The following is a 27,774-nucleotide window of genomic DNA, read 5'->3' on the forward strand; positions in this document are numbered from 1 at the left end:
CTGTGGTGTGTATAATTTAGGGAGCCAGCACCACCTTGTGGAGAGTTTAGAGATGAACCGATATAAAAACAGTCCCACAGAGGAAAAGCCTTCATTGATGTTCCTATTACTCAAATGATCAAAAGGAAACACAATAAACCGCTTCAAAAAAAAAAAAAAAAAGTGAGGCTTTTATTTTGAAAACCTTTGACTTGATTTCCACAGGTACTGAATTGCTATTAAAGCCCTCCAAAAAGTCAAGACACCTTAACCCGAATATGTACAAGCAGAGCTCCAACTAGTGGACACTGACAGAAGTGACAACACAAGAAATACTCCTCACAATTGATTTATATAAAAGAAAGGACTGTTTAATTCAGCATTAGTTGAAAAGTTAAATATTACAAGAAAATTTCAGCCATTGGATACAAAATTGGTCAGTTCACCTGATAGAAATGTTTCAACCTGCATGGAAAAGTCACAGACGAAGAAACCTAAATATATGAAATATTTAATCAGAAGTAGGATTCAATCTTAGAGGATTACACATATTTTCTTTTAATTTCCTTCTCTATTTACTCAAAGTCAGACTATTTAAATGAAGGTTCCCTGAAGAGTGACAACAATATTTTTAGAAAAGAAATGAAACATTACATATTAGCAAAGCAAAAACAACATTCTTAGATTTTTTTAATTGAATTTTATTTTTTTAACAAAATTAAGATGAAAAAACTATATTTATATGTTGCCCAGTCTTTAGTCAAAATGAGGCAGAATGAGTCTTTAACTGGTCCATGAGCTTTTGGTTTGGATATGTATGGCAGTGACAGCTGCTTCAATAAATAATTTCTTTGGTTGCAGCTTTTTGATGCTTTACCTGATATTTGTTTCACAGTTTGATTTGGTAACATTCCAGCATTTGATATCTTCATCCTTTTTTACTGTAAGTACATTTTTTATATTCCTTGTACTCTTATTATAGAGCAGCATTGTGCTATAGAGTCCTTGTGTGACCACTTACCTTTCACACAAACTCAAAGAAATAGTAACATCCTTCCTTTGAACAGAAAATCTCTTAAAGATCTCATCTGAACATAAAAGAAAAACATAAATAAATATATATGGAGAGAAAAGAAGAAATTTTAAAGACCATGATGTGGGTGAAAACTAAGTAAGGCAGAAAGTGTTCAGAAGGAAAAAGGAAGTCTTTTTGTCATCATCTGGGCTAAACTTAAGCATCCTTATCCCGAGAGGTAACACTTCGCGCCGTTGAGTCCTCTCCACATGCAGCTGAAGGCAACAGAGGTAGTGGGAAACCTGCACTGGAGAAAGTGTTGGGCTGAGAAAGTCACCGGAGGGTCTGTGGATCTGCATTTCTTCACACGTCTTTGTTGTGGTTCTCGCCGTTGCAGCTCTTCTCTGGATGACCAACGCAAAAATGGCGTGGATGGTTTTTAAAGTCAAGGTAATCCTGGACAAAGTTTGGATGCTGCTCTATGAAGCTGTGAAGTTCATCTTTACAAGGAGGAATAAAGAGAAAGGTTAAATACAGGATATATACATATAAATCACAGTTACAAACAAAAGAAAATCATCTAAATTTGCATAATCGCTCTGATGGCTCCAGGCTGTAAAAAAAGATTGAAGGAGAAATTACTAAATGAGGAAAAAAAGGGAGGGTATGAGAATAATCAATCAATAAGCCCTCTCTTTCCACAATCAGTGAACACGGCAGATGGTGGATGAAAAGGATCTTTGAACATGTTAGATATTTTTTCATCAACAAAACAACATTGATTCGATTTAGTAAATGATAGCATTAAAAAAGTTCTCATGACGAACTGGCACAGTGTCTTACCATATGTGATCTTTCCTTTGTCGCCTCCATCAAGTGACAAAAAGAAACCAGACAGCTCCACTTCTTCAACTCCCAACATGATTTCCAGGATGGTGGCCAAATCTTCTTCTTGGACTTCTCCGCTCTCTTCGCTCTCATACATCTGCACAGAAATGAGTCTTCAGATAAATGACTAAAAAACTGATGTCAAAAGACATGAATTGGTAAATGTTCTCACCATGAAGGCTAATCTGAGGGTCTCCATGGATTTTGATGGTTGATATACGGTTGACAGTGCAATGATGTAATGTCTGATATCTATTAATCCATCTTCGTGCTGTAAATAAAATAATTGTATTAGCATATGCAACAAAAGTAAACAAGACAAACCCTTAAAAAAACATTATCATGCCAGGAGTCTCAGTGTTCACCTTGTTGAAGAGGCTGTGGACTTGTGTGAGCGTGTCTGTAACTGGAAGGTTGAGAAATGAGGCAAAGTCGTCCGAACTGAGCCTGACCTCCTCCTGCAGCTTCCTGGCTCTTCTGGCCTGCTCCTCCAGTGAGTCCCTGTTAGCTTTTGATTTCAGGCTATTCATGTAAAAAAAAAAAACAGTTTAGTTTAACATACCACACAAGTGATGTGACTGAACTATTTTCAATATTAGGCTACCATAAGCAGCCACAAAAAGTTAAACAGTTGCAAGGGTCATCATTACATCCATTTAGTATACATCCACACACGCCTGTGGAGGTTACATCAGGGTTGGTTTCTTTCCCATTAGGACTTAAAGAGCTGACTGACAAACTAGTGGCTTTGTCCACAGATGCCCTCGGACATGTCACATAACTGATGATTTCCCACATTTCTCTCCTAACTGATGAAACCCTCCTCATTTGTCTCTATTGCGCTCAAAAAACCTCAAACCTGCTGACTTCTGGCCTGGCTTGACTTGTTAAGATGATTTGTTGTCATAGTTAGTGTCATAGTTATTTCACATAGTAAAGTGAAATATGATCTGGCGCCAACATGGAGTGTTTTATTCTGGGAATAAGGCAGGTGCTTTGTTGTTTCTGTGCCTGGCTTCCTGTCCTGCTTGATCTGCTCTGTGTAAATGAGTGCATTGTCGCTCTGGCATCCAGCAAAACTAGAAATGAGGGATGTCCCGATCCGATCAAGTGATGGGAATCGGGGCTGATCAAGGCATTTTTTAACGATCCGAGATCGAGGGAGAAGAAATCGGAAAAAGCCTGGGGCCTTAGTTCTTGTTTTTAATTAAAATGTGTATAATAGCACATCATCATTCATTTTAGAATAAAACTTTGTCATTATAACAAGTACAACGATATTGCGAACAAGAAATTGCAACCTTATTGTCACACACAGACAAGGTAATCTTGTGGTGCACCACTGAGAAGCTTTATTTTTATTTTATCGATCCAATGCTGCACTAAGTGGAGAAAAAAAGCTATATCCATGTTGGATAGAATGATACCTTCATTTAAATAAAATAAAATAAAAAACTCAAAAGAAAACTTGTAGGAGTTTTTTTCTTTTCTTTTTTCTTAATACATTGCTGAAAGATCGGATCGGGAAATATCAGGATTGGCAGATACACAAAATAAAAAAAAATCGGAATCTGATCGGGGAGCAAAAAAATGTGATCTAGAAATGATGTCTGTCTTTTCCAGAGGGGTCTGATCTGCAGGATCTGTAGTGCAGCTCATGTAGAGGATTCACTGCAAGTTCTCATTTTGACAAGAAATGAAACGTATCAGCTCCAGTATCCTGACGGAGCAGAGACAGACTGGACATGGATCTGGTGAAATTTATCTTTGACTATTTCAGCAACTTCATCGCATTTATATTTGTCTTCTTAGCAAAGAAGGTGAAAATCATTTCTCATTGGCATCTTCAATGTGGTTTGCTTAGAAACAGAAGAAAATTAAAAATCCTGCACACAGGCCAACTTCCAGAGAGAAAAAACTTTAATAATGCAACGTTTCGGTCATAGACCTTTGTCAAGCAAATGTTTGTGCCAGCCAACAAAGCCGTCTTAATTCGGAGTGGCTGTGTGGCTCCAACATGTGTAAGCAAATACTGCAAGTGTTTTTCAGATTCTTGCAGTTATGAGTAATACTTCCTCTTTTGGTCTCTTATCCTATGATGAGATTGCTCATGTCTTATTTCTTTCCGACTGAAGAGATTTTATCAATGTACTCAGTCACGGCATGTTTTGAAATAGTTCCTTTTAAATGTTTTGTAATTTATCAATGAGTTCTAACTGTATTTTAACTTTTAAACCTCTTACGTGTAGAGAAGCGACTGGTTGGAGCCACACAGCCACTCCTATTTAAGATGGCTTCGTTGGCTGGCACAAACATTTGCTTGACAAAGGTCTATGACCTGCTGGATTTTTAGTTTTCTTCTTTTAAATTTGGACTCTTTTGTCTTCATCTGAAGCACCTGCCCGAGGAGTAGAGGTGCGAAGATCTGTGCTGTTTCCAAAAAAAAAAAAAACCTTGAAAGCTCTTCAGTTGCAAAAAAGAAGGATTGACTATTTTTTTAACTAAGATCTTCATATATCCAGCGTGTATTTTGTCTACTTTTATTTACATCATGCGCATAAAACCTGATGTAAAAGGTTGAATTCATTTTTCTACTAATCCCTCTGAGAGTGTTTCTGCACTGCCACCTACAGGTGTTTGCACCTCACAGTGTAGGAGAACACCTTTCCTCATTCCTCGTCAGCACATCTCTCACTCACCCCAAACGACACACCAGCCGGTTGAACTCCAGCAGGCTGCAGAGGTCAAATATTTCCAGGGGGCCTTTTGACAGGCAGATGTAACGGTCATCAAAGGACAGGTCTGTGAGCGGCAGCCCCAGGGCTCTGGTAGTATGCAAAGAATTTTAATGTTAAAGTCAAAGTTAAAGTTAAGAGTGTTGATCTAAGACACTTCTACGGTCTCACTGACACACTTACTCGGCCATGAGCTTCCTGACATTGTTGGCAAACAGGGCAGAGTTTTCCTTCTCCTCATCTGATGGCGTGTAAATAGGAAGGTACTGAGAAGAGAGAAACAAGGTGGACAATATGTTTCAGACTGACACTGCTCTCTAAGAGGAATAAACATCGAGGGAGCTGTGTAGACAAAGTCAATCAAGTTAAACTGACTTCTGGTGACTGAACCACTCACTTCTATTTCCATGGAGTTATGCGGTTGGCACAAAGTCAGCCAGAGGATCTTGAACCTGGAGGACACAAGAATTGGAGAAAGCAGAAAAAGGAGCTGTGAAGTGTGTATTTCATGGTCTGTGGGGCATCTTAGAATGAAGGTGTATTGTGTAAAAACAGAGGCACTCACGCTCCAGGGCCTTGCCATGTCCATGTAACAGTGTCCTGAAAGAAAAAGAAGAGAAAAAACAGGAAATGGCTGAGTTTCAAAAACCCTTACAAAAGATCATCAAACTTCTCCAACTTTCCTTGGACTGAGGTTCGTGAGTTCTCTTTTTGTGTCAGGGTGTGGCTCCCAGTGATTCTTATTCAGTGTTGTTATGCAGCGTAACTCATTGTCAGGAATCTCCAAATGCTGTAAACTTCCAAACTGAGCAGTCAAACTCTGTGACATGACAGCAGTTTTTATTGTATAACAGGGAAATCACTGACTTAACACATCAGAGAGCTTACAAGGTAAAATTGTTGACTGTGGCTCTACAGGGAAGTTGTAAAGTTTGATAAATGAAGGAGTGACTGTTTGCTGATCTGTTGGATCAAAAGAACTGCAGCCTGGGGATATTAGGCCTTTGATAACTAGCTAAGTTTCAGTTTACAATGACCAGTGTTTCAGGATGTAGCTCTCAAGAGAACAAGAGGTCCATTGTGCCATGACAATAGAAAAAGGAAAATTAACAATCCTTAAAGCAATACCTTCAGTGGTTGAAAAAAAGCATACAAATACAAACATGAGTACATAAAATAAATTTTTAAAAATCAAATCACAGAAGCATTGAGCAGAAAAGGAGACATTAGGATTATTTCAAGAAAATACATAATAATGGAAGCATATAAGATTTAAGACAAAAATAGAGTAGACATTTCAGTCATAAGTAAACAGTGAAGGATTAGAGATACAGAGAACAAAAAATGACATGAGCTTTTGAGACCAACATGGTGATTCATGGTGATGTTACTAGATTTAAGTTGTTATTTTGGAGAATTAGGTGATAATCTTATGAAGAAGTCTAAAGACTCAAGCTTATCTCTATGAATACTAAAATATGACTAGAAGATGAATTGATCAATTAATTAGTTAATTAATTAGTTAATTAATCAACATCTGCCAGCTTTGAGCCTGGTTGTATAAGCTGTAGCCTTTAAAATAAAAATGGATGTCATCTTGCTCAGCCCAAAGTGAAGTCGCCACAGGAACTGCTCCCCCTGGTGGCTGGCAGCAGTACAGGTCAAAAACTCATTCTCCCCAGTCATTCCAGATAAGCTGTGGTCAAACTTTAAAAAATGAATACATCTTGGAGATATTTTTCTCAGATCTGTATGCTGTGGTGATATGAAGATATTATTGGGCTGCATTGTAATGAAGTACCTCTTTTCTGAAAAGTTTCTTTTCCATTAGTTACCAGACGTCAGAAACGGGATGGTGTCAGGTTTAACAGGGATTAACAGCTGCTGTTCTTGTGTCGTTTTTTTTTTTTTTTTTTCAGAATTAGGACAGTCAAGATGAGATAAGACCTTCGAAAAAACGATAGATCTATGTATTATATCTGTCACCTGGCTTCACACAGATTCTCTACTGCACAGACTCTGGCAGCGCATCTGACAGGGGTATTATGGCATCAAAGCAGTACAATACCAAAAGGCGGAGCCATGCTGCACATTCCATATACAGTCTATTGTATAAACTGACAGCCTATTATGTTGTGTCTTAGATCATCACTTTGACCGAATTTGCCACATATTGAATCTGTGTCAAAAACTTCTGCAACAGAAACACGAAAAATGCGGATAATAAGGGTTGTTACATGATTTCACTAATTCATGAGAGCAAGGACAAGTGCAGAGAGAAAGACATGACACCTGTGTGTGCGAGAGGAAGAGAGGGAGACATATAAAAGAGAGGGATGAAATATCATCCTCGCCGAACATGAGGTCACTCAACACAAGAGAAACCATGACATCACAGGTGTGTGCTCGTATGTGTACGTGCTCTATTCACGGGGTCAGGTTGAGCTTTATATGTTCAAGGTTACAGTAAGTGAAAGACTGACGTGAAAAGATTTAAAGAATGTGTTTTTACCAGTTTGTTGGAGTACCGTAGCACCACAGGCTGCACGGGGAGTCCTGGTATGAAAGCTCCTGAAGAAAGCAAAACAGTCAGTAATCATCGTTGCTTGTAAAGTTTAAGACACTGTATTTATCTGCTGCTGGTTTTAACCTCTGCATGCCTATGTGATTAGTAAGAATTGTACTGTATATTGTCCCTACAGCAGGCTTTGTAAAAACTTTGACTGGGTGCAGCTCGGAAAGACTTAGACTGAATCTATGACAGGCACAAGATGTATGACAGGCACAACCTTACACTAACCTCCACACCTGGCATGAATGCTTCTAAATGAAGTTCTTTATGTGCTGCTGACAGACGAGGTGACAAGAAACTGTCAGTATACTATGTGGAGCACTGCCCTGCAATGGTACTCTAAGTTTTACAAAGGTGAATGTAGGATAACCATTGAGAGAACAGTTTTAATATGTTTCTTTGTGGGAGCAGCAACAAACCGCAAACTGTACATTGCTAAAGTCTGAGAACAAGAGCAACTTCTACTTATGTCGAAGGCAAAGCCCTCTTTTCTTTGTATCAACTCCCCTCAAATAATAAAAAAACATTATTTATTTTTTAACGAGATCATGAGATCAAAAATTTTTATATTTAATTTTGTTTTCTATATAGCAGAATAAATTTCAGGTAACCTCTCTTATCGATCAAGTGTATACCTTGCTCTCTTAAGCTGCGTTTCCACCAAGCAGACTGGTTTGGTTCGTCTCGGTAAGGCACGCATTTTGTGGCGTTTCCACTGACTTATCCCGGGACAGATCCCCAAATAACCAAGACGAGCTGTCCCACTTTTTGGGACCCTTTCGTATGGGTGCCAGACTAAACTGATCCGCTCTCGGAAGGTGGAGCTACAACACTGAAGACCGTTGATTAGTCAATAGAATCGTCAGTTACCGCAACAGCGGCTGCATTTCTGCTGGCGGCACACAGACTTCTCTGAAACAAAGCTTGATTGCACTTTGTATCAAAGAGCTACATGACAATCACAGAGAGGACGAAATGCTGCATGTCTTCCATCTGTGCTCTTTGTTTACTGTGTCGTGTTTTTCTTTTTCATTGGATTTATTTGCGGGGTAAACTGTGTCACGCTGCTTTGGCGTCGCGCTATTGTTTAACAGCTACGGCTTACACGCCGCCTACCACGAGAGGGCACAGTTTGCTGTGGAAATGCAAACGGGATCAGGCTTAACTGTACCAAACTGACAAACTGAACCGGACTGCTTGGTGGAAACACGGCTTTATTCAACAGACAAAATGGCCTTATGTTATTGATCTTAATTCCATGATAGGATGTCATTTCTGTCCCTACATTGTCGAGCACACACTGTATTGAGCAGAGTTGGGAAAAATACCGGTGCAACCACCACAAGAAATGCAAGGTAATCTGGGTGAAATGACAACAGTGTCTGACAAGTCTGTCCTCATCGTTTATGAGGTCGCTCGAACTGCCATAGTCTCAGAGGTTCAGAGGTTGAAGATGCTATGAGGAGGATCTGTTTTTTAATTGGACTGCCTCGCCACCTTCTGGCCTGGATTCTCACACACACTGTTTTAAAGATGTGACTTTTAACCAGGAGTGTGTTTGTTTTGGGACATATTGTCCTTGTTTAAGACAACTTTTTAAAAAACTTTTATAAAACTGTAAACTGATGCAGTATATGTGACAATAGGTGGTGGTTAAGACAACAGTAGGCCAGCATCAATCCCAGTTTTGGCAGGACATCTAAGAGGATGGCAGAGTAAACACCCATTTCTTGGAGAAGTGCTAAAATTAGACAAGATTACTGTGAAAGGGCACAGATCACATCAACCCTGACCAGCACTTTCAAAAACGTTCATTCATCATCAAATCATTCATCATTAAACATAATGAGTGGCTGACATTTTTAATGGCTGAGTACAAAACACAAACTGGTCTGGCTGCACATGAGGGACAAAAAAGTGATCACTGTCCCTGACCACTGAATGAAACTGTGATGAAATCAATGAGACAGGCAGGAAGAAAAGTGTGAATATACTAGTGACAGCTCTATCAAAAGATGTAAAAAACATTCTAAGTATCCGTACAGCACCTCATGCAGAGGTGGTATAATGCACTCAAATCACACACACAGTTGTTTCATTGTGGGAGCCAATGAAGAGCTCTAACAAGAGGAGACAAATCCCCAAAAACTGGCTACACACAATGGACAGATCAAGCTAGGCAAACATACACACGCAAACGTGCTCACTAACACAACCAAAGGAGAATGTGTCCAACAGGGGACGATGAGGAACAAGAGAATTACAAACAGGAAGAAAGAGGATTTGACAGAACAGGCAGGGCACAATGGCTGAGGGCGCACGCACGCACGCACGCACGCACGCACGCACGCACACACACACACACACACACACACACACACACACACACACACACACACACACACACACACACACACACACACACAAACACACACACACACACACACACAAACACACGTGCTTAAATAACACCAAAAGTGTTTGAGCGCAGCAGTTATGTGTCCCAGTGTAGACGTCAGGGAAAAGTTATTTTCACAGACATCTACGGCGGGATTTGGCAGCTATGCGGTGAATTTCATACATAAATGATTATTTGCATGGCCTCACTGGTAACACAACACCAAATCCTTTTTGAAAGTGGTCAGGAACCACATCTTTGTTGACCAGCTTGACTTTAAAATAAAGATAACAGGCCAACATAGTGGTTCTTGAAGAGTTAACTTCAAATGACAATTTGTCTCTAAGATTATTGGACAAATCTTCTACGTGTAGGTTTGAACAAACAAACATTCACACATTTCTACTTACATACCTAAACAGACACAGCACACAAGCAAGGCACATGTCCTCCTGTATTTTAACACCTATGGGAGGGGTCGACTGAATACATACCAGCCTTGTATAGGATGAGACCAGACCTGTTGGTACATGTCCCCTCTGGGAATATCATGATCTGAAACAAACAAACACTTTAAGGTGCACATTCACAAACAACAACAGATGTATCTTGCCCATTGTTCTTAATTTGTCCCAACTGGTGTGAACTTTATCTAATAAGTTGTAATTAAGATGGTACTGGAGCAGTACTGGATTTAGGATTAGTATGTTGATGTTACCTGAGGCCACTTGCCTCCAGACTGGGCTCTCCGCTTAATTTCCTCAACAGTTTTTTTTCTGGAGTCCTGATCAGACCGAAACACAAACACTGGCCTGATGTAGCTGATCAAAGCTGGGAGGACATAAGAAATAGATGATTGGGTAAATTCAGAACAAAAGACAAAAACAAACATAGCACTAAAACTCTAGGAAACTCATTTGAACAGTTTAGGCTGATGGTGATGATGGTTCTGTTATGTAAGAAATGTTAACAGTCAGATCCAAGGCATTCGTGTAGCGTACAAAGCAAAAGAGAAGCAAGTCAGACAATCAGGAATCACTTGGCAATAATAATGATGAATTAATGAATTTTCATCAACTTAAAAGAACATTATTTTTGTTATGATTGATTTCTGAACTTTTTTCAGCAGGAGGGAATCAGTCTGAAGAGTATTCTAAACTACACAAGGATAGTATTTATGACAAAGGATTATGGCTAAAATAAAGGGAATTTAAAAATAAATATGTACTGTACAGCATAAAAGTAAAAGGTACTTTACTTTGTAGGTACTGGATTAAAGGGAATAAAGGTCATAATGTACCAAATTAAAGTTGAAAAAAAAATTAAAAAACATAAGATTAAAGTTAAAATAACATCATAATGTTCATGATTTAAGTTGATAAAAATCTGAATGCACAGTCGAAACACACAAAATTATAGTCAAATAAAGTTTTTATATACAGGATTAATAGAAATATAAGTTGGGCTGAAAAATTTTGGACTACAGTTGAAATAAAGCTGTTATTTTATGAAAAGTCTTAATAAAAAATGATGACTGATCTATATGAGTATGATATCATGGGAAAAAAAATTTAACACATCAGCCGACCTCTGGCTCTAAAACACAAAACAATTTTTCTTCAGTGTGGCCCTAATCCTTGGTCCCATTTTCTTTAGCCAAATTTATGTCATTGATCTTAGTCAAGTAGGTTTTACACTAAGGTGCATGTTATGATTGCAATGTAAGGAACAGAAATATGAGTTATTAGCTTAATCCATGTTTGACAGAGGTTAGGAAATGTGTATAACTCACTGCCCCACACAGGGATGCTTCTGCTCTCCAGTTTGGTGACGATGGAGCACATGGTCATGGTGACCGGTATGGCATCAAAGTAGGAGGAGTGTGGAGCCACAGTGAGAATGGGAGCTTCAGAGGGCGTCGCCTGCTGCCCTTTCACCTTGATCCAGTGGAAACCCCCACAAAACCACATGGCTCGCATGATCACACGCAAGCACACATCTATGCACCTGAGAAAGAAAACGCAGACAGTTTACATAAAATGTGTTTTCTTTTTTGCAGTTAAGACATAAAACCTGGATTTGTCCATTGCTGTTTATCTGCTCTTGAACCAAAAACATCCTGTACATAATCGACACATTTTCTCACATCTGTGTCTGATTTATGTACAAATGTTCCTTAAAATGACTTTTATTAAACTGAAAAGGTCTGTAACATTCCTGTTTATTTATTTGATTAAGATAAACAGACATGTAAAACTCTTTACTCTACATAAATCAATGAGAAACTATTGTTATGAAGTGCTTTTTTGTTTGGCTTTGTTTATCACATCATTTTCACATACTTCTATGGGATCCATTCTGTCTCAGTAGCAAATTGAAATTTTCACACATTCCTTCACAAAGACATGCTTTTCATGTATCCAAGCCCACAGACACACACACACCTCCTCCACCATGACTGCGGTTCAATAACAAACTCAGAGCGTCCGAGCGAAGCAGTGAAGGCGAAGGGCCACGCCAGCAGCATGAGAAAGGACACCAGCAGCAAGCGCACGGGGAACACTGTGACAGACATGAGTCCAATCTGTGGAGAGATTAACAGGAGAGGAAGAGAGATTAGATAAATCACTTCACAGTAAAGACAAACAAATACAAAGAGTACGGGCTTTGATAGCAAAACAATACATAATACTTCATACTGTCTAAACAGGAAGAGAAAAACTGTTAATAAAACAGAAACAACAACAGGAAAACAATGAGGGAACACACAAAAACAAAAGTCACAAGAGAAGCACTCAGAGAGCGCAACCAACACTTCAGTCCTACTTTAATGTTATACTCCCTTTCAGCAGACCGTCTGCTACAATTTGGTGTTAGTTGCAGGTTTGTACGATAATTTGTTTCCTGACAGTGTTGAAAATGATGATGACCCAGAACATATTTCATGTTCTGGATCTTAGTATCGAGAATATTGGCAGGATCTGGATTGTACGTTTACATCTATCAGAAATTATGGTGACCTTGTCTTGTATTGTTTTGCAAATCAATCTGACCATTTATCATGGCGTTATATACACATGTGGGGAAAAACGGCCCTATCTCACAATGATAAAGAATCCTTTAAAAAAATTACTGGATCCAGACAATGATCCGGATCACCTCCAAAATGTAATCACTTCTTCCTTATCTCATTTTGAACATTTCCTGAAAATTTCATCAAGAGCTGTTTGTTACTTTTTGAGTTATGTTGTTCACAAACAAACAGACAGACAAACTCTCCCAAAATAATAACCTCTTTGATGGAGGTAAAGATTCAAACAAAAAGGCAAGAGCAAGCAGCAAGCAGCCATGGATAGACATTTCAGGTGGTTGAGTTGAACTATTTGTATATAAAGAGTAGATAAACAGCTAGGCTCCACTACACAACTGAACACACACACACACACAGAAAACACACAAACACAACCCTTCCTTTTTATGTTATAGTAAATGCTGCCATGCCTGAGGGTTATAACAATTATTCTGTTTAGACCTGTTTGTGTTTAAAAACAGTGCTGTTACCAAAAAAGTTTTTCTATTGAAGTTTTCTTATTAGTCTCATACAAAGTGAAAGCTGTTAGTTACACTGTTAAAATATTTTTGAGTACTGACTAATGAAAGTAGTAAATTCACAGTAGCATATTGTAGTTATTTCACAGCAAATCACAGTAGTTTTAAAAATGTCCACAGAAACCCTGACATGCTAAATTTACAGTAATGTACTGTAAGAGATGATTGATGTTGTAACAATTACCTGTAGTTACTGTAAATTTACAACACCTCACAGTAATTTCACAGCACTGTGCTTAATTCTAACTTTGTCTGACCCCATTACTGTGAAACCACAAAGTATCTTATTAAATCACAGTCATGTGCTGTATCTTCTTACATTACTTGAAATCCTACATGGTTACTGTAACACCACAACTTTTAAGTCAGTATATTTGTGTCAACTGACAGCATGTATACTACAGTAAAATACATCAATTTCATGCATAAACTCTAGTTTAACCAAGAACATTGTCTTAAAATTTGTACTGGAAATAAAAACAAAAAAAACAAACAGCAAATAGCATGACACAATACTAATTTTGATATCACAAACTTTACTTTCTCTTTGTTTGGAAAAGCCTGAATTACATGTTTGCTGCACAACTTGACTGCATGACTGCAGTCAAGCAACAGTGGACCCACTTTTAAAAAAAGGAGTTTATAGCCGTGTTCAAACCTTTTATTAGCGCACACCCTGACAGGTGACAGGTATTTATTGTGTCCTTAAAACGTCCTGGACCCTGATCTGTTCGTCTGTTTTCCATGCTCCGTTCCACACAAAATAAGGGGCTCGATCTTTATGGTATTTCCATGCACAACCCACTATCAAGTACAAACTATGTCCCATACCTTCGAAAGAGAGCCAAACACAGTGTGTCATAGTTTATTCTAATACAGGGGCTTTGAATATCAAATAAATGTTGGATAACTTGTACCTATGAGTTATTTGTGTGTGTTTTTTATAATTTCTATGTTGACTGTTGACAGAACCTAAAGTCTGTGGTGGAGTTCATAAACTTCACAGATGAACAAACTGTAAAGATTGTCAAGTGACACAGCAAATTAAGTTGCATGCATGGTGTTTCACATGCATGTAATAATGTAGCGTCTGTGTCTGCGAGGCTGTGGTTGTCCCTGCGCGATCAGCTTGTCTTAGACAGAGGGAAATACAAATCAACATGAAGACAAACTGAGGTATAACTTGTGTTTTAAAATCAAACCATTCTCGATTTTTTTTCAGTTTTCACCCCTTGTAAGTTTGGAGTTACAAAACCACTACACCATAAATAAACTTTTAAAAGAATTATGAATTACTTATCTGCAGATTGATCCATTAAGAAGGTAGTTTTGTTGCTTTTCCCTCCCTGATGAAGGTGCTTATGAACTGTGGGTGATGGCTATGTACAGGCTATTTATTTTCCAGAGACAGTTTCTTGAAAAGACTGGTGACGGAGAAAGCAGGAAACCCCTAATTCCCTTGTCAGCTGTGCGGAGTATTTTCTTCCCCAAGTAGATCATGGGTAACCCATTCGGGACTTCAACAAATCTAATTAAGGAATCAGCAACCGAAAGACATCAAGGGACCCATCTACACAGCTACCAACGAAGACAGTGAGGGATAGTGTCCTCATCCAATGCTTGGGCAGAATGTAGAAACTAAGGCTGTAGCAAACCAGACCTTATTTTGTTGTTAATATAGAGATATTAATTTAAAGCTGATATACAGTCTTTGTTTATTGACACAATCCCATAAGCTTCAACCGTCTGTCAATAGAAGAGCCATAGAGTGCAGTGGAACAGTCATTGCAACATTTCTTATCCTTTAAGATGTTTACAAAATCATCACTTTCTCGTGCAAGTCTTCAATGTTCTTCTGTTCATCTCTATGTCTAGCTGGCACGCAGGCTGTCTAGTTTCTGAATGATGTAAGTCTACCACTCTCCATGACATTCAACGGTTTTGCTGTTTCTAAAAGATGAGGACACACACCAAAACACACGCATGCTTTCCTCTTTCATTCCCGTCTGCACCTCATGGAGCTTGGTCATTTTCATGAGAAGCCCATATAACACCCCAAGCAACCAAATACCAAATCTAAAGAGTTGGCTGTGCCCTAAATGAATGACCACATGCACATTAAATCATGTGCTTGACTTTGTTTGGGAAGGATCCAATGACTCTACTTCTGCACAAGCAGCTCTTTGAGGTTGCTGGTACACAAAGTGGGTTTTGCATTTTACAGGTTCAGTAAAAACTTGACGACAACAGATAGTAGTCTTGAAATCGATAAATATCAGACAAATACTTCTTGAAAATACATTTGATGTTTGTGAATTATGATGTGTTTTGTGAGCACTGTCAAGCAGCTGTATTGGACTTGCCAAGACCCTTACCATAAAGGCAGTGAAGCCTCTTAAAGGCGCTGTGAGGACTAGAAGTGTTTTTCCATGTTAAAGACCCCATTTCCCATGTGCACTATTACCCACTATTGAAAAGACATGAGTGTACTTCTAACACATCTCCTTAGTTCAGAGGGGCGGAGGGGGTGGAGCCAGGGCCGATTAATCGGGCCGATTATAGCCTGTCACTGATTAATCAACATAGGCCAAAATGTAGCTGATTATATTAAAAAATATCCGCGGAGATTCTGTCGCTCCTGCTCCTGTGTGTTGGGCTGCACACTGCCCGAGTGCCCGGCCCCTCCCCCTCACACGCAGACCATGCTTTGCAGCCTCTCCTCTCCCCCACTCACACTCAGTCGGCTACAGAAGAGGACAGCAACAATTTGATTTACTCCATGATAAGCTGTGACTTTGCAAAACAATGTGGGAGTGTGTAACAATGTTTAACGTTGTGTAAGTTGCACTTTAGTGAAATAAACAAAGACGTTTGTAACAGTAAATTCACATGCCCACCATTATCTAATGAAAGACTATGATACGGCGTTTTAACGCCGTGTAAGTTGCTTTTTTTGTGAGATAGACAGATAAATGATACTGTTAATTCACCCTTCCACTATTATCTGATATAAGACTAGTATGGTGTTTTAATGCTGCAAAAGTTGCTTTTTTTTTTTTAAATAAACAAATGCAACTATTTATTCACACGTCCACCATAATCTAATATAAGAGTATTATACGTAGTGATGGGTACCTTTCACATTTGAAATGATACGGTACCGGTGCCTGGTACTTGGCAATTGGTACCGGTGCTCAATGGTACCAATTTTTGGTACTTTTTTTGTGTTTATGTGGTAAAAAATACCATGTTTTTTAAAATGATAAAGTATGAAAGTTCTTTAATTTAACTAGGGCTGCACGATTATCGCAATCGCAATCGCAATGTCAGCACATGCAATTCAGATTTTTCTCCATAATAACCAAGCAAGTCTGTAGACTCATCATGACACAACTTTTTTTATTAAATCGCAAGCACAATCGCAATCGCAATATTGTCCACCTAATCGCAAATCGCACCTTTTCCCCAAATCGTGCAGCTCTAAATTTAACATATTTATTTTTTGTTATATAACCTTGTAATACCGTGTTCATGTCTAGAATGGAAAATTACACACTCTTCCACTATCTCACAGTCAGGAGGATGCATTTAGGTACCTTAACATGGTACCTTTTGGTTTTATGTGAATTGGTACTCGGTACTTTTGACAGAATTCTGTCGGTACCTATAAAAGTACCTAATTCGGCACCCATTCCTAATTATACGGCATTTTAACGTTGTGTAAGTTGCATCTTTGTGATGAATTATGCAACTGTCACCTCCCATATCCACCGTTAATATAAGACTACTACACAGTGTCTCACTTCATAATGCCATGCAGGATTAACCTGGGCAAGTTATTGTCTTCATTGAAACAATTTTTGAAAATGTTTCAATGTGTTTTGTTGTAATTGTATTTATTGCATGTTTTGAAAGCAGCTACATTGTTACTTAAAATCTGGTTTAGTCCCGTGCATTAAATGGAAGATGGACCTTTTCAATAGCTAGTAATAATTTGTGTTTGTGTATACAGTATTTATCCTGTATATAATGAATTTATTATAAATATCAGCCGATATATCAGTCTGTATATCGGATATCTGCTTTTTTTTGCCCCCAGTATCGGCATCAGCCCCAAAAATCCCATATCGGCCAGGCTCTATAATATATCAACAATCACAATTTGTAAACTCAGTTTGTAGTTAAGTGTCTAGCAGGTGAGCAGACTATCTGTTCGGTGTAAAATTAAACCTGAGCACAGATACTGAGAAATAGCATTTATAATGATGATTTAATTTAAGTGGGGATTATAAACAGGGAAATATGTGAAAGGGCCTTAAAGAGGTTAGCTTAAGAAAACTCACTTTAACAGAAATGTCTGTCACTGATTGACAGTTGTCTCACACTGGACAAACTGTACGTGTTGTCACTGAACCTGAATCAGTTGATGCTGAAGCGCCACATCTCAGTAGGGACGAGGAGTCAGCTGATCAACCTGCCATAGCTCCCCTCTCATGGTGTAGGGATGTGGTGTGTGTGTGTGTGTGTGTGTGTGTGTGTGTGTGTGTGTGTGTGTGTGTGTGTGTGTGTGTGTGTGTGTGTGTGTGTGTGTGTGTGTGAGAGAGAGTGCTTCTGTGCTTCAGGGTCACAAAGTCACAGCCTGCAGTGTATAAACTAACTGAATTACAGTCCCCTCTGCTTCCTCCTCTTTGTCAGACCACAGCTTGATGTCTTCATCCAACACTTTCATCCTGACCTCTTGATACCTTTTCAGCAACGTCCGGACCTGCCCAGCAGTAATTTCCAGTCCCAAGGGGATTCCTCTCCACCCAGCTATCATTCTCTCTGTCTCTGTAGCTGCTCAGCTGCTTCATTTATCACTCTACTCTCCCTTCAGCTGTTTTCCTCCATGCATTGATGTGTTGCTCTTTACCACTCTTGGGAATTGCATCTCTCCCTGTCCAGTCCTGTCATGTGTTTCCTGTGTGTCTTTCTCCGGAAGAGCCCAGGTGCACTTTCCAGGGCTTTATTAATAAATAAACAGTTATGGGGTTGATTTATGATGCCAGAACGCCTTCCAACCCCCATTCCTGATGCACAGTTCACTCATCATCAGAGCTTAACGAATCCATCTGGGAGCATCCACTGACATTTTCTCAATAGGTGGCATAAAATGAGCAGGTGTGTGGTGTACGGAGGAAGATTGCTCCAGCTTTATAAGAGCACTAACACATCCACTGCTGATGACATGAAATTTTATGTTAATATGTGCTTCTGCAGTCACAGGCTCACCCATGCAGCACACTCTACCTTGAATCAAAAACAGACTGAGTGTTGTATTCTCACCGAGCAATGATTAGTTTTTGTATTTTTGATCCCAAAGGCCCCCTCTGTCTGTGTTGAACTGGTATCTGTCCTCCCTCTGATGCCATCATGTTACCAGCTTGGGATTTTTAGTCTCTACAAGAAGGTTTTTACAAAAGCAGTGATTGCGTGAAAGAGCTTGTCGAACCCATTGTTTCACAACTTTGACCCATTCCTGACAAGCGAAACCAAGAGCGTCTATTGTGTGGATGTAGTCTCCATGATGTCATCCCTTTGTTTCTGAAACAGAGTTTTGAAGCAATTCGTCAGCAGCAGCCATATTGGAAATGGGACTAGCTTTGTGCCAACACACAAACAGACGGGGCGCCTGCCTGCCATCAGCTGAGCTTTCCCTCTGGTTGGACAAACTTGTCATCTCAATATCTTCTAAACTGCTGCATTAGAAAAAAATCACATACGCACAGTGTGTGCTGATACAAAAATCAGTGATTCAGACCGGAGTCATTTTTAGTACCAGGTTGTAAACATGTTTAATTCTGCTGTCAAAACTGTGTATTGGCTTGGTGTGTGTGGTTTCTGGTACTTCCAGAGCAAGCCTCAAGTGGACACTCAATGAAACTGCAGATTCTAGCACTTTCACGTTGCCTCATAATTTTAGACCGGAGGTTGCTGCTTGAGACAAACTCAACACCAACTCAAGCAACTTGGTTTAAGGCAATGTATCTCATTTTTTCACCCCACTCTGACACATTAAGGCTTCATGAAACATGCCATTCTAGGCAGGTACCCACAAACATCTCTTTGTGTTAAAATCTGTGGAGTGTCCCAGATATTATATAACTTATCATTTGAACTTAAAAGTTCCTTCAAATTTACTGGAAAAAATAGAAATAAAATTTCCTTAAACTCTTCTCTATTAGCTGTAAAGATGTCATTTTGATTAAAGAGCTTGCACAAAGTGGTGTATTACCCATAACAGACACATAAATATATTTTAGTTATCAGAAATATACTGTTCATTTAGGGCACTGGGTGGTGGTCCCATAAATCTGTTAAGCACTACATATTAAACACACTAATTGAAAATGGATGATATAAAGCATCATAAATTAAAATAACATGTACTGAATTCCTCACGTTCTGCTTCAATGCTAAGATCAGGTTCAAATGTAATGAAGGCTTTCTGTATTTGTTCCAGGAGTTAATATTTCAAACAGTCAACTTTTTATCACTTTTCTTAAATATTTAAGCTCCAATGTTTTTATCTTTTTTTTTAATAATCCACATAGCTTTAAAAAAATATTTATTGACTTGATTCATGAAAAGAACAAACCAGACACAATCAGGGGTGCACAATATGTTATTTCAACATTGTCATTGCAAGGTGCACATTCGCAAAGGAATATAACCTGACTAGGACAAACTCTGTGCCACTGCGCCTCTGCTCAGCCTGTATGTATGTCCACATTCCAGCTGTGTGTCGGTCTGGTTTTTGCGTGCAGGCTGGAGGAGTGCAGCATGTTAATGAGGGTGTTACAATTCATGATATTCTATTGTCTTATTTTATGTTGAGAAAAAAAGTAGAGTAGCTAGTAAACCTACTGTTGAAATGTTTCTTGCACTTTCTGTGCTTTTACTCAAAATGTATTGAACTTTAAAAATAAGAGGAGAAAATGTTAACCTCTTCTTAATTTAACCTTGAGTGTTGGTTGCACTTTATTTGCCATTATTTGTTAACTTGTTTCTTGGTTTCTCCATATTTAATTTATGCCTGATTCTCTGAAAAGAAACACCAGATATCTAAGAAACTTCACTTGCACCGTCCATTATCCAGGTATTTATTTCACATTCACACTGGTTGAATTTTTGGCAAAAAAGCAACTGAATCAATTTCAAGTCACTGAACTGCTTTGGATCGTATCATTCTCAATGAACCAATATCGTCCATGAATCATATCGGGAACCACAAATCATAATACAGATCAATCGGTGTTGAAATGAATAGTTACACCCCTGATGTTGAAATATTAAATAAATATCCCTGTAATATAATTTGGTAGTGGAGAGAAACTTAAACCTCTGTGCAGCTGTGTGTTGTTAAAAAGTCTGACCTGATGTGGGAAGAATCAGGAAATATTACAACTCAAAATCAATAATTAACAGATGTCAACACGATTAAGACTCTTTGCAAAACGCAAATAGTGCTCACCGAGGCAGAGAGAGACAGAATCAGTTACGTCAGAGTCTGTTACCGTCACTTCAGGGTAAGTCAAGAGAGAATTCATCTGAACAGATTGAAGCAGTAAACTTAAGGAAATATTTCAGGACACAAAATTATCGTGATGTATTTTTCCCCAACATTGTGCAGCCCTGATCACAATAACAAGTATGTTTATATCTTATCTTTTTTAAACATTACATACATGTGGTTGGTAGTGGCAGTCAAAGTGCTTTGTGTCAACCCCGAGGCTAAATTCCAAGGATTTTTTTAGCCATTTTTTTAAGCCTCATGCTGTATGTTAAATATTTAATGAACCAAGTGAACTACAAAGGTCTCATTGACGCCTGAAACACACCTAAGCCAAACCTACTTTGTTAAAAAAGGGAAACAAAAAATCTTTCATGTGCCATAAAAGAATAAAGCCACTAAAGATATACAGCCCTCAGGCAATGCACAGCAGCAGCCGCTCACTTGTACAAACAAAGAATACAATAAATGTCATGCAAAGCAAATATCTGACACATTCCATCAGCTTTAAATTTATACAACGTACATCAAGAGGAGCTGAGTACAGGAAGAAGTTTAAGTTGAAGTGAAGTGCCAACAAATGTTCACCCTGTAAAGAAATACCAAATAAGGGCCTAAGTATAGCCTAGTGGTCTAGGCACCTTTTCTCACATGTACCTGCAAAGATCCAAAAAAAAAAAAATTTCACTACGACCAGCATATATTATGACTAGTTTCCCAATCTTAACCACGGCAGGATCCAATAATGCCACTCAAGAGATGAACACTATAACACCATATACTGACAGTGCATTTTGGTGGGACTATCCTGTATTTTCCATATATATATATACCTGCACAATGACGTGCTTTACCCTGGTTACACCATTTAACAACAAACTCCCAAGTGTGCAAATGTGGCCTAGAACAGTTTGGACTGCTCTACCCAGCATGTGGTGAAGGCTTATTGCCCAGGGTTAATTGTTTTGAATTAGCTTCGGTTGCTCTCCCTGGAGGCTCTGGAGGCACTCAGCATGTCCTGTTGTTTGTTCTTTTGTTTGTGTAAAGATCAAGGTTGAGTGTCAGGTGTGAGGTATGGACAAGCATTAACCAGACTTTAAAACAAAGGAAACTGACTCTGGCAAATAATAGAGTCGGTCCAAGAGAAAAGTAGCCTGCCTCTTTTCCTCATCCAAACTCAAACAAAGCTAGTTTAAGTTCAGTTTTTCAACATGGCCGTGTGGCAGTATTTTTTGATATGGTTACACTGACAATAGGCTTCAAAACTCTGTATCACAAACAAATGGGTGATGTCACAGACACCTCATCTACATATCATACAGTCTATTTTCAATAAAATGCACACTGGTTATGCCTCTGAATTATCCAGTAAATCTTCCATTTCTTTAGATCTTTTGTTTTGTTATCTTTTTAGATGTTGACAGATTTAAGGCAAGTCTCCAGCCACTCTGGTCCTGTCAGAGCAGTTTTTTTTTTTTCAAATGTGACAGGAAGCCTGTTTTGTCTGAAAGCTGGAGAGCTGGCAGCCATAACTGTACAGAGCAAACTGTTCAGCAATGTGTGACTCAGCTGGAAAGAGTATTACTGTCTGTGTCACTTCCAGAGCTAGTTGGAGGGTAGGGCTGCTCATATGAGCTTGTAGTTAATAACCTGCTTATAACTCAAGTCAAACACTTTTCTGTACATAGGGATTTTTTTAACTTGTTGTTGGTTATTTTTGTTTTTACTATACTTAAACTATACACCTCTCCTGGTATTGGTTTCGAGTCCAATACTAACTCAAAAAAGTTAGCTTGGATATCGATAACAAAGGACCAGTCCTTAGGGCAGATCTGTTCAACTAACTTCTATGCTCTTTCGCGTTTACAACAACCATGTTTGTGTACCGTGTCATTAACATCAGTAGGTCTGTACCTTTTGTTAGGCTGAGCTAAAGTATCATGAAGGCAGCAGTTTGGAGTAGGGCTGCAGCTATGGAATATTTTAGTATTCGAGTATTCTACTGAAAATCCCATCGATTAATCGAGTAATCAGATAAAATACATTTTTGTTTAGTTAAACAGCAGTTATTTTTCAAATGAAATTTTTTCTCTTTGAGAAATAGAATTTTTGATACAGCATGTCAATAAGAGCACTTGCTTTGGTAGCTCCAAAATTTGTAAACACACTTTGACACATTTTTTGTGCCTTGTACATCTCATCAGATGTTGCAGACCCAAATGGCACCTGTTTCGTAGAATGACCCATTAGTCTCCAAACCCCAGAAAAGAAGCTAGATTTGTTGCTAGTTGCTATTTTGTATAAGAGGTAGCTTGAGGGGTCTGAAAACTTTCTTAATATGGCCTCAGCTCTATTTGAAATACCACTCTTTGATCTTTTTCAAAATTAAACGATTCCTTGAGGCAGAGAAAATTACTCGAGTATTTTTTAATCGAGTACCTCGAATCCTTCGAGGAATCTTTTCAGCTCTAGTTTGGAGGTAATTTAAGCTTGTTATGATACAATGAATGTTGAATCAATACTAGTGATTAGAATAGATCAGTAACAGATAACTAATCCCAGGCATTTGTATTGGTATCAAGACTTAAAAAAATTGCTTAGTGCATCTTGATCCTAAATGACAGCTTATAAAATCTACAATTGTCTGGTGTTTAATGAAAAGTCTGTCGTGATATTTAGAAAAGTGTAGCAACAAATCTGGCTTAAACATCGGTCGTGTTCAGAAATCTACAGCATAACCCAATGTATTATTATTTTGGGGGGATAGATCCATCTAAAACATGTGACTGAATAGGATAACCATGTTTATCATGGTGTAATAGGCATGGAACGCAACGCTTTCTGTTTTATGGTACTGTGTTGAACGCAAGAAAACTACAACAAAAATGTGAACTGAGTGTCATTTATGAGCCACCAGCCCACCTGCCCTTTCATTATCAGCAGTGGCATTGGCTGTGCATAAAACTGTTCCTGTCACTCAGTTAACTAATCTGTTGTGAAAACCCTCGCGCGTTAAGCTTTGATTTTTTTCATTGATAGCTGCAATGTCCGCTTTAAAAAAGTGACTCCCTTTCTGCTTGGCCTTTGATTCTATGATTAAGAAAAAAAAACTTGTTGTTATAGTACTCTTCTTGTTTGTTTACATAGGACTTGTGGGTTATGACTCAACTCACAAGTGTTTGTGAGTTTGAAAAAACACAACTCACTACCAAATTAAAAGCAGGCAGCGAGAGATGTAAACCAGAAAATGTATACAGAGATCTAACAACAAAAAGAAAATCCTGCAAATATTTCTGTGTCAACAACAGCAATAGTGACACACACACACACACACATACACAAGAACATACACTCTAGCTGTGGCCTGTCCTGCCAGTTTACACAGACATGGTTGAGGTCAGAGCAATGTTTCCATGTCAAGCAGGAGATGTAGAAGACAGCTAACATTCACAAGATGGTCACTGTCTCAGCTGTTAACAGGTGCAAAGAGAGATTCTTCCAGGTAAAATCAAAACGAACAAATACAAGTGCTGGTTAGGTCTGTATTTATGAAACCACCAGGTACTCCTTTTGTGGAGTGGTCTGTATGTCTGAGTCATGTGCTTTGTGTGTTTTGCTGTAACTGAATGCTTGCACTTCAGGCCCTTGTGCTTTGTGGAAACATAAACTGGATGGGGTAGACTGGAGGGAGTCTACTTCCTCCTCTCTTTAGACTGTCCGACTGTGACTGGGCCTCACCCGGTATCGGTGTCACTTATTTTGGGGCACAAAATAAGACAAGCAGATGAAAAAAAAATGCTTTATCTTTCCTTTATAACAAACCCTTTGTGAATAACTCAATGTTTTATATCACAAAACCTCAGGTGGGATATAAAAAGTGTGCATTCAGGATATCAGTTTCCAAGCCAGACTCCACCAATCACTGATAGCACATTGATCTCTGGGTTGATTGATGAGGAAGTATTTCAGCTAGACTGGCAACCTCCAGTCATGAAAAACTATCAATTTCAGTGGCTGAATGAGTCAGTATGTTCCCACGGATATCCTTCAAAAAGCAGAGTCATGCATCACTTCTCTGATTTCTCCAGAGTGCACACCTTACTTAACATTTTATTCCTAAAGCACCCACCTGTTAGCCAACCTGGGAGATCCTATCATTAAATGAAACTCAATTATCAATAATACTGTGAGTCCAAGAAGGGGACTTTTTGAGAACACATGAAACCTGCTTCCTTGTTTATCCACTATGCTCACTGAGGGTGAATGCTGTGAGCTTTTATGCACACTTACATACACTGGATGAACAGAATATAAAAATAACTTGAAGGATCTCTGCACGCTGGAAAATAAAGTGTATTCTGCACTTTATTATGCCAGTTTTACAGCTAAATAGCAAATTTGATTCACATCAAAATTTAAAATCTATTCACAAAAGTACAAAAGAAGAGATGGCTCTAGTGTAGCAACACATGTCTCATTGTACATCTTAACTTTAGCAGATACGAAAGCATATAAAGAGTTTAGATACAGTTTGTTATGAATTGGTCATGTGTAAATAAGGATTAACTTATTCAGTGACTGACAGCATCTTAATTATTCCCTTCACATTCACAACATACAAAACACCAGGGAAGCATTTTTTCATGATAATATCTGACACTTCCTTCACTTTGAGGGACTTCTTCCCAATGTTTTTTCCTGTTGCATAACATTCAGCAGAGCCGGGCATCATTAAAGTGTTGGTTAGCACACACTGGATGTGTAAAGTTTAGATAGTAAACTCACTGCTGAGCGACACCGCTGGCACAGCGTTTGCCAGAAGTTGGTACAATTTTGTTTACCTACAGATAGGAGCAGGATCATTCTTTAAAAAAAAACGTCTTACCTTCACTTTTTCTGTCATCGTGAATTTCAGCTCGTGGACGAAGGGGTTTCTACCCACTCTGGAGGGACGACTGTTGGATGACTTCATGGCTCTCGACCTAAAAATCAACTTTAGAGCAAAAGAAAAAAAACCGTGTGCGAATCTTCCAGTAACGTTTTCCGAGTTCGTGTTTGGTAGAGCCCCCACAGTGGTATCTTCTCCAGTCGTCAGACCATCCTCCTTTCATAACAGGAGAGACAAATGTGAGGCTGGGGCGGGGAGGAGGGCGGACTACAACAGGCGAGAGAGGAAACACGCGACTTCCGGTGGTAGGACAAACTAAAGCACCGTTAGCTTTGGAAGAAGCAACAAAACTAATCCATTGAAATTTTACAATGATAACAACATGTCCCAGTGTTTGCAGATGCTGAGATATATTAACTTACCCTTGCAGAGTTCAAAATATTTTTTACATTAATTTTTGTTGTTGAATTTTAAAAGTGTAACATAATAGTGTTCTGATTTTCCATATAAAAATGACTAGAACAAAAACCCGACGATTTGACAAATACTGGGATAAAAAAAACAGCGACAAAGTTTGGATTTGTTTTTTAGAGAAAGATGTAAAGTTTTGTCATTCAAACTCGAATTTTCAATTTTGTCCTCTGAGTATTGATTTTTTTTAAGGCTCTAGAAAAACGTAAGATCGTTTAACCAGACAGCAGAATATCCCGTCAGGTCTTATGAATGTTTGTTTGATTGATGTTTTTGCATTTGTGTAGTTGTTTAAACTTTCTGCTTGGTTGTTTGTTTAACGTATCTATGTGGTTCTTGAGGCTTCTTTTCGTTAGCGGCTCTCTGTGTCTTTTCTGAACCGTTTTATAGTGTGGCTCTTTCTACAAAAACCTAAAGAAGGACAAGTAATTCAAATTCCCCATGCCAGAAGACCCATGTGCACTATATCAGTTACAGTTTTAGTCAATAGAAAAATACCTCCATAAATAGCCCTTATCTTACATTTTTACATTGAAAATATTTTTTTTACACAAAAGTATTCAGGGGACTGTCAACACTGCCCGAGCTTTTATTTTGAAAGTATGAGTCTGAAAACCGGATATATGCAGGCACACCCACATCCTCGTGTGTCTCACGTACTTGAGTCTAGCGTACGTAGCAGTAACATTAAACCTCAACAAAATATTTTAATAAGGGCAAATTATTTTTATTATTTAGAACAACATAATCATCACAGAACCTGATAAACAAATAAATAAACAAGAAAAGTCTCATGAGAGCGTTTCATAGCTGCAAACGCATGTTGTACAAAATGGAAAATGATGGGATCATCCTCGTGACAATAGAAAATTCTGGTAACAGACGTTCAAACAAAAAAAAAGAAATAAAAAAATAGCGTTTATTTTACAAATTTAAAAGGTAAAAACGAGGAGAACACCTATACGCTGTGATACACCCTAGAAAAGATGTGCCTGAGGAATGTGTCTTTGACAACAATGATTTGTGTGACATGAGGCTCACTGTGCTTTTGAAATGGAGCTGTGTCTATGCAATCTGCCCATAAAGTCCCCCTGAGCGTCTTTCACTTTTTGTTCACAGCAGCTGCCTGTTTTATAGGCTGACTTCTTTTATTTAATCAGTGCCATAGATGACTCGTTTGCACATGATGACTGTCTTTCATGATGACCAGGCAGGGGCTGGGATTCTTATTGTAGAATAATGTACATTTGAAGTTACACAGAAAGCATTTTCTTCTCTATTTTGTCCTTAACCATATATTGTTGTGAAATATTTTCAGAGTGAACACCTTTCTGCTGTGCCCTTAGGAGGTAATTACAGAAAAATTTTGCGGAAAAAGTGGAACAAGCGCACACTAGCAGGAAAGGTGTCTCTCGCTCCTCCATCAGTCAACATTAACCTTTAAAACCTATTTGAGCAGGGTGGCAGTTGTAGGCTTGGTGTTTGTTGCCAAACATATTTCATACCACTCAGGTTTCCATTGCTTCCACTCTGCATGTTACAGTCAATGGTGTTTTTTCATCCTGTAATGATACAATGACACAAAGGTAGCCAAGGAGGGAGATTTTTAGCTTAGCATGAAGATTGTGTGAGCTTGATGACTTTCAACACTCTATCCAGAGTTAGTA

At 38.6% G+C, this 27,774-nt stretch overlaps 1 protein-coding gene across 1 annotated transcript; it reads right to left on the minus strand.

Moving 5' to 3' along the window:
* Positions 1-374: 374 nt before the first annotated feature.
* lpcat1 (lysophosphatidylcholine acyltransferase 1) lies at positions 375-25,863 on the minus strand. Its single transcript, XM_074686870.1, has 14 exons — positions 25,634-25,863; positions 12,032-12,171; positions 11,380-11,594; positions 10,306-10,418; positions 10,082-10,142; positions 7,130-7,188; positions 5,183-5,217; positions 5,015-5,069; positions 4,801-4,883; positions 4,582-4,707; positions 2,248-2,404; positions 2,055-2,153; positions 1,838-1,979; positions 375-1,494 (listed from the first exon to the last, which is right to left on the minus strand). The coding sequence occupies exons 1-14, from the start codon at positions 25,718-25,720 to the stop codon at positions 1,358-1,360; spliced, it is 1,509 nt and encodes a 502-aa protein (XP_074542971.1). The 5' UTR covers positions 25,721-25,863; the 3' UTR covers positions 375-1,357.
* Between the last annotated feature and the right edge of the window lie 1,911 nt (positions 25,864-27,774).

Source organism: Halichoeres trimaculatus, unplaced genomic scaffold, assembly GCF_033239565.1.
Source record: "Halichoeres trimaculatus isolate MK-OKI-2021-1 unplaced genomic scaffold, fHalTri1.1 fHalTri1_scaffold_14, whole genome shotgun sequence".
NCBI classification, from domain to species: domain Eukaryota; kingdom Metazoa; phylum Chordata; class Actinopteri; order Labriformes; family Labridae; genus Halichoeres; species Halichoeres trimaculatus.

Coding starts and splice junctions, on each gene's coding strand:
- lpcat1 (XM_074686870.1), bottom strand. CDS start 25,720: ATGAAGTCATCCAACAGTCGTCCCTCCAGAGTGGGTAGAAACCCCTTC. Junction 10,419..11,379: donor AAGCATCCCTGTGTGGGGCA/GTGAGTTATACA, acceptor ATGTCCTCCCAG/CTTTGATCAGCTACATCAGG. Junction 7,189..10,081: donor TCTCATCCTATACAAGGCTG/GTATGTATTCAG, acceptor TGCTTTCTTCAG/GAGCTTTCATACCAGGACTC.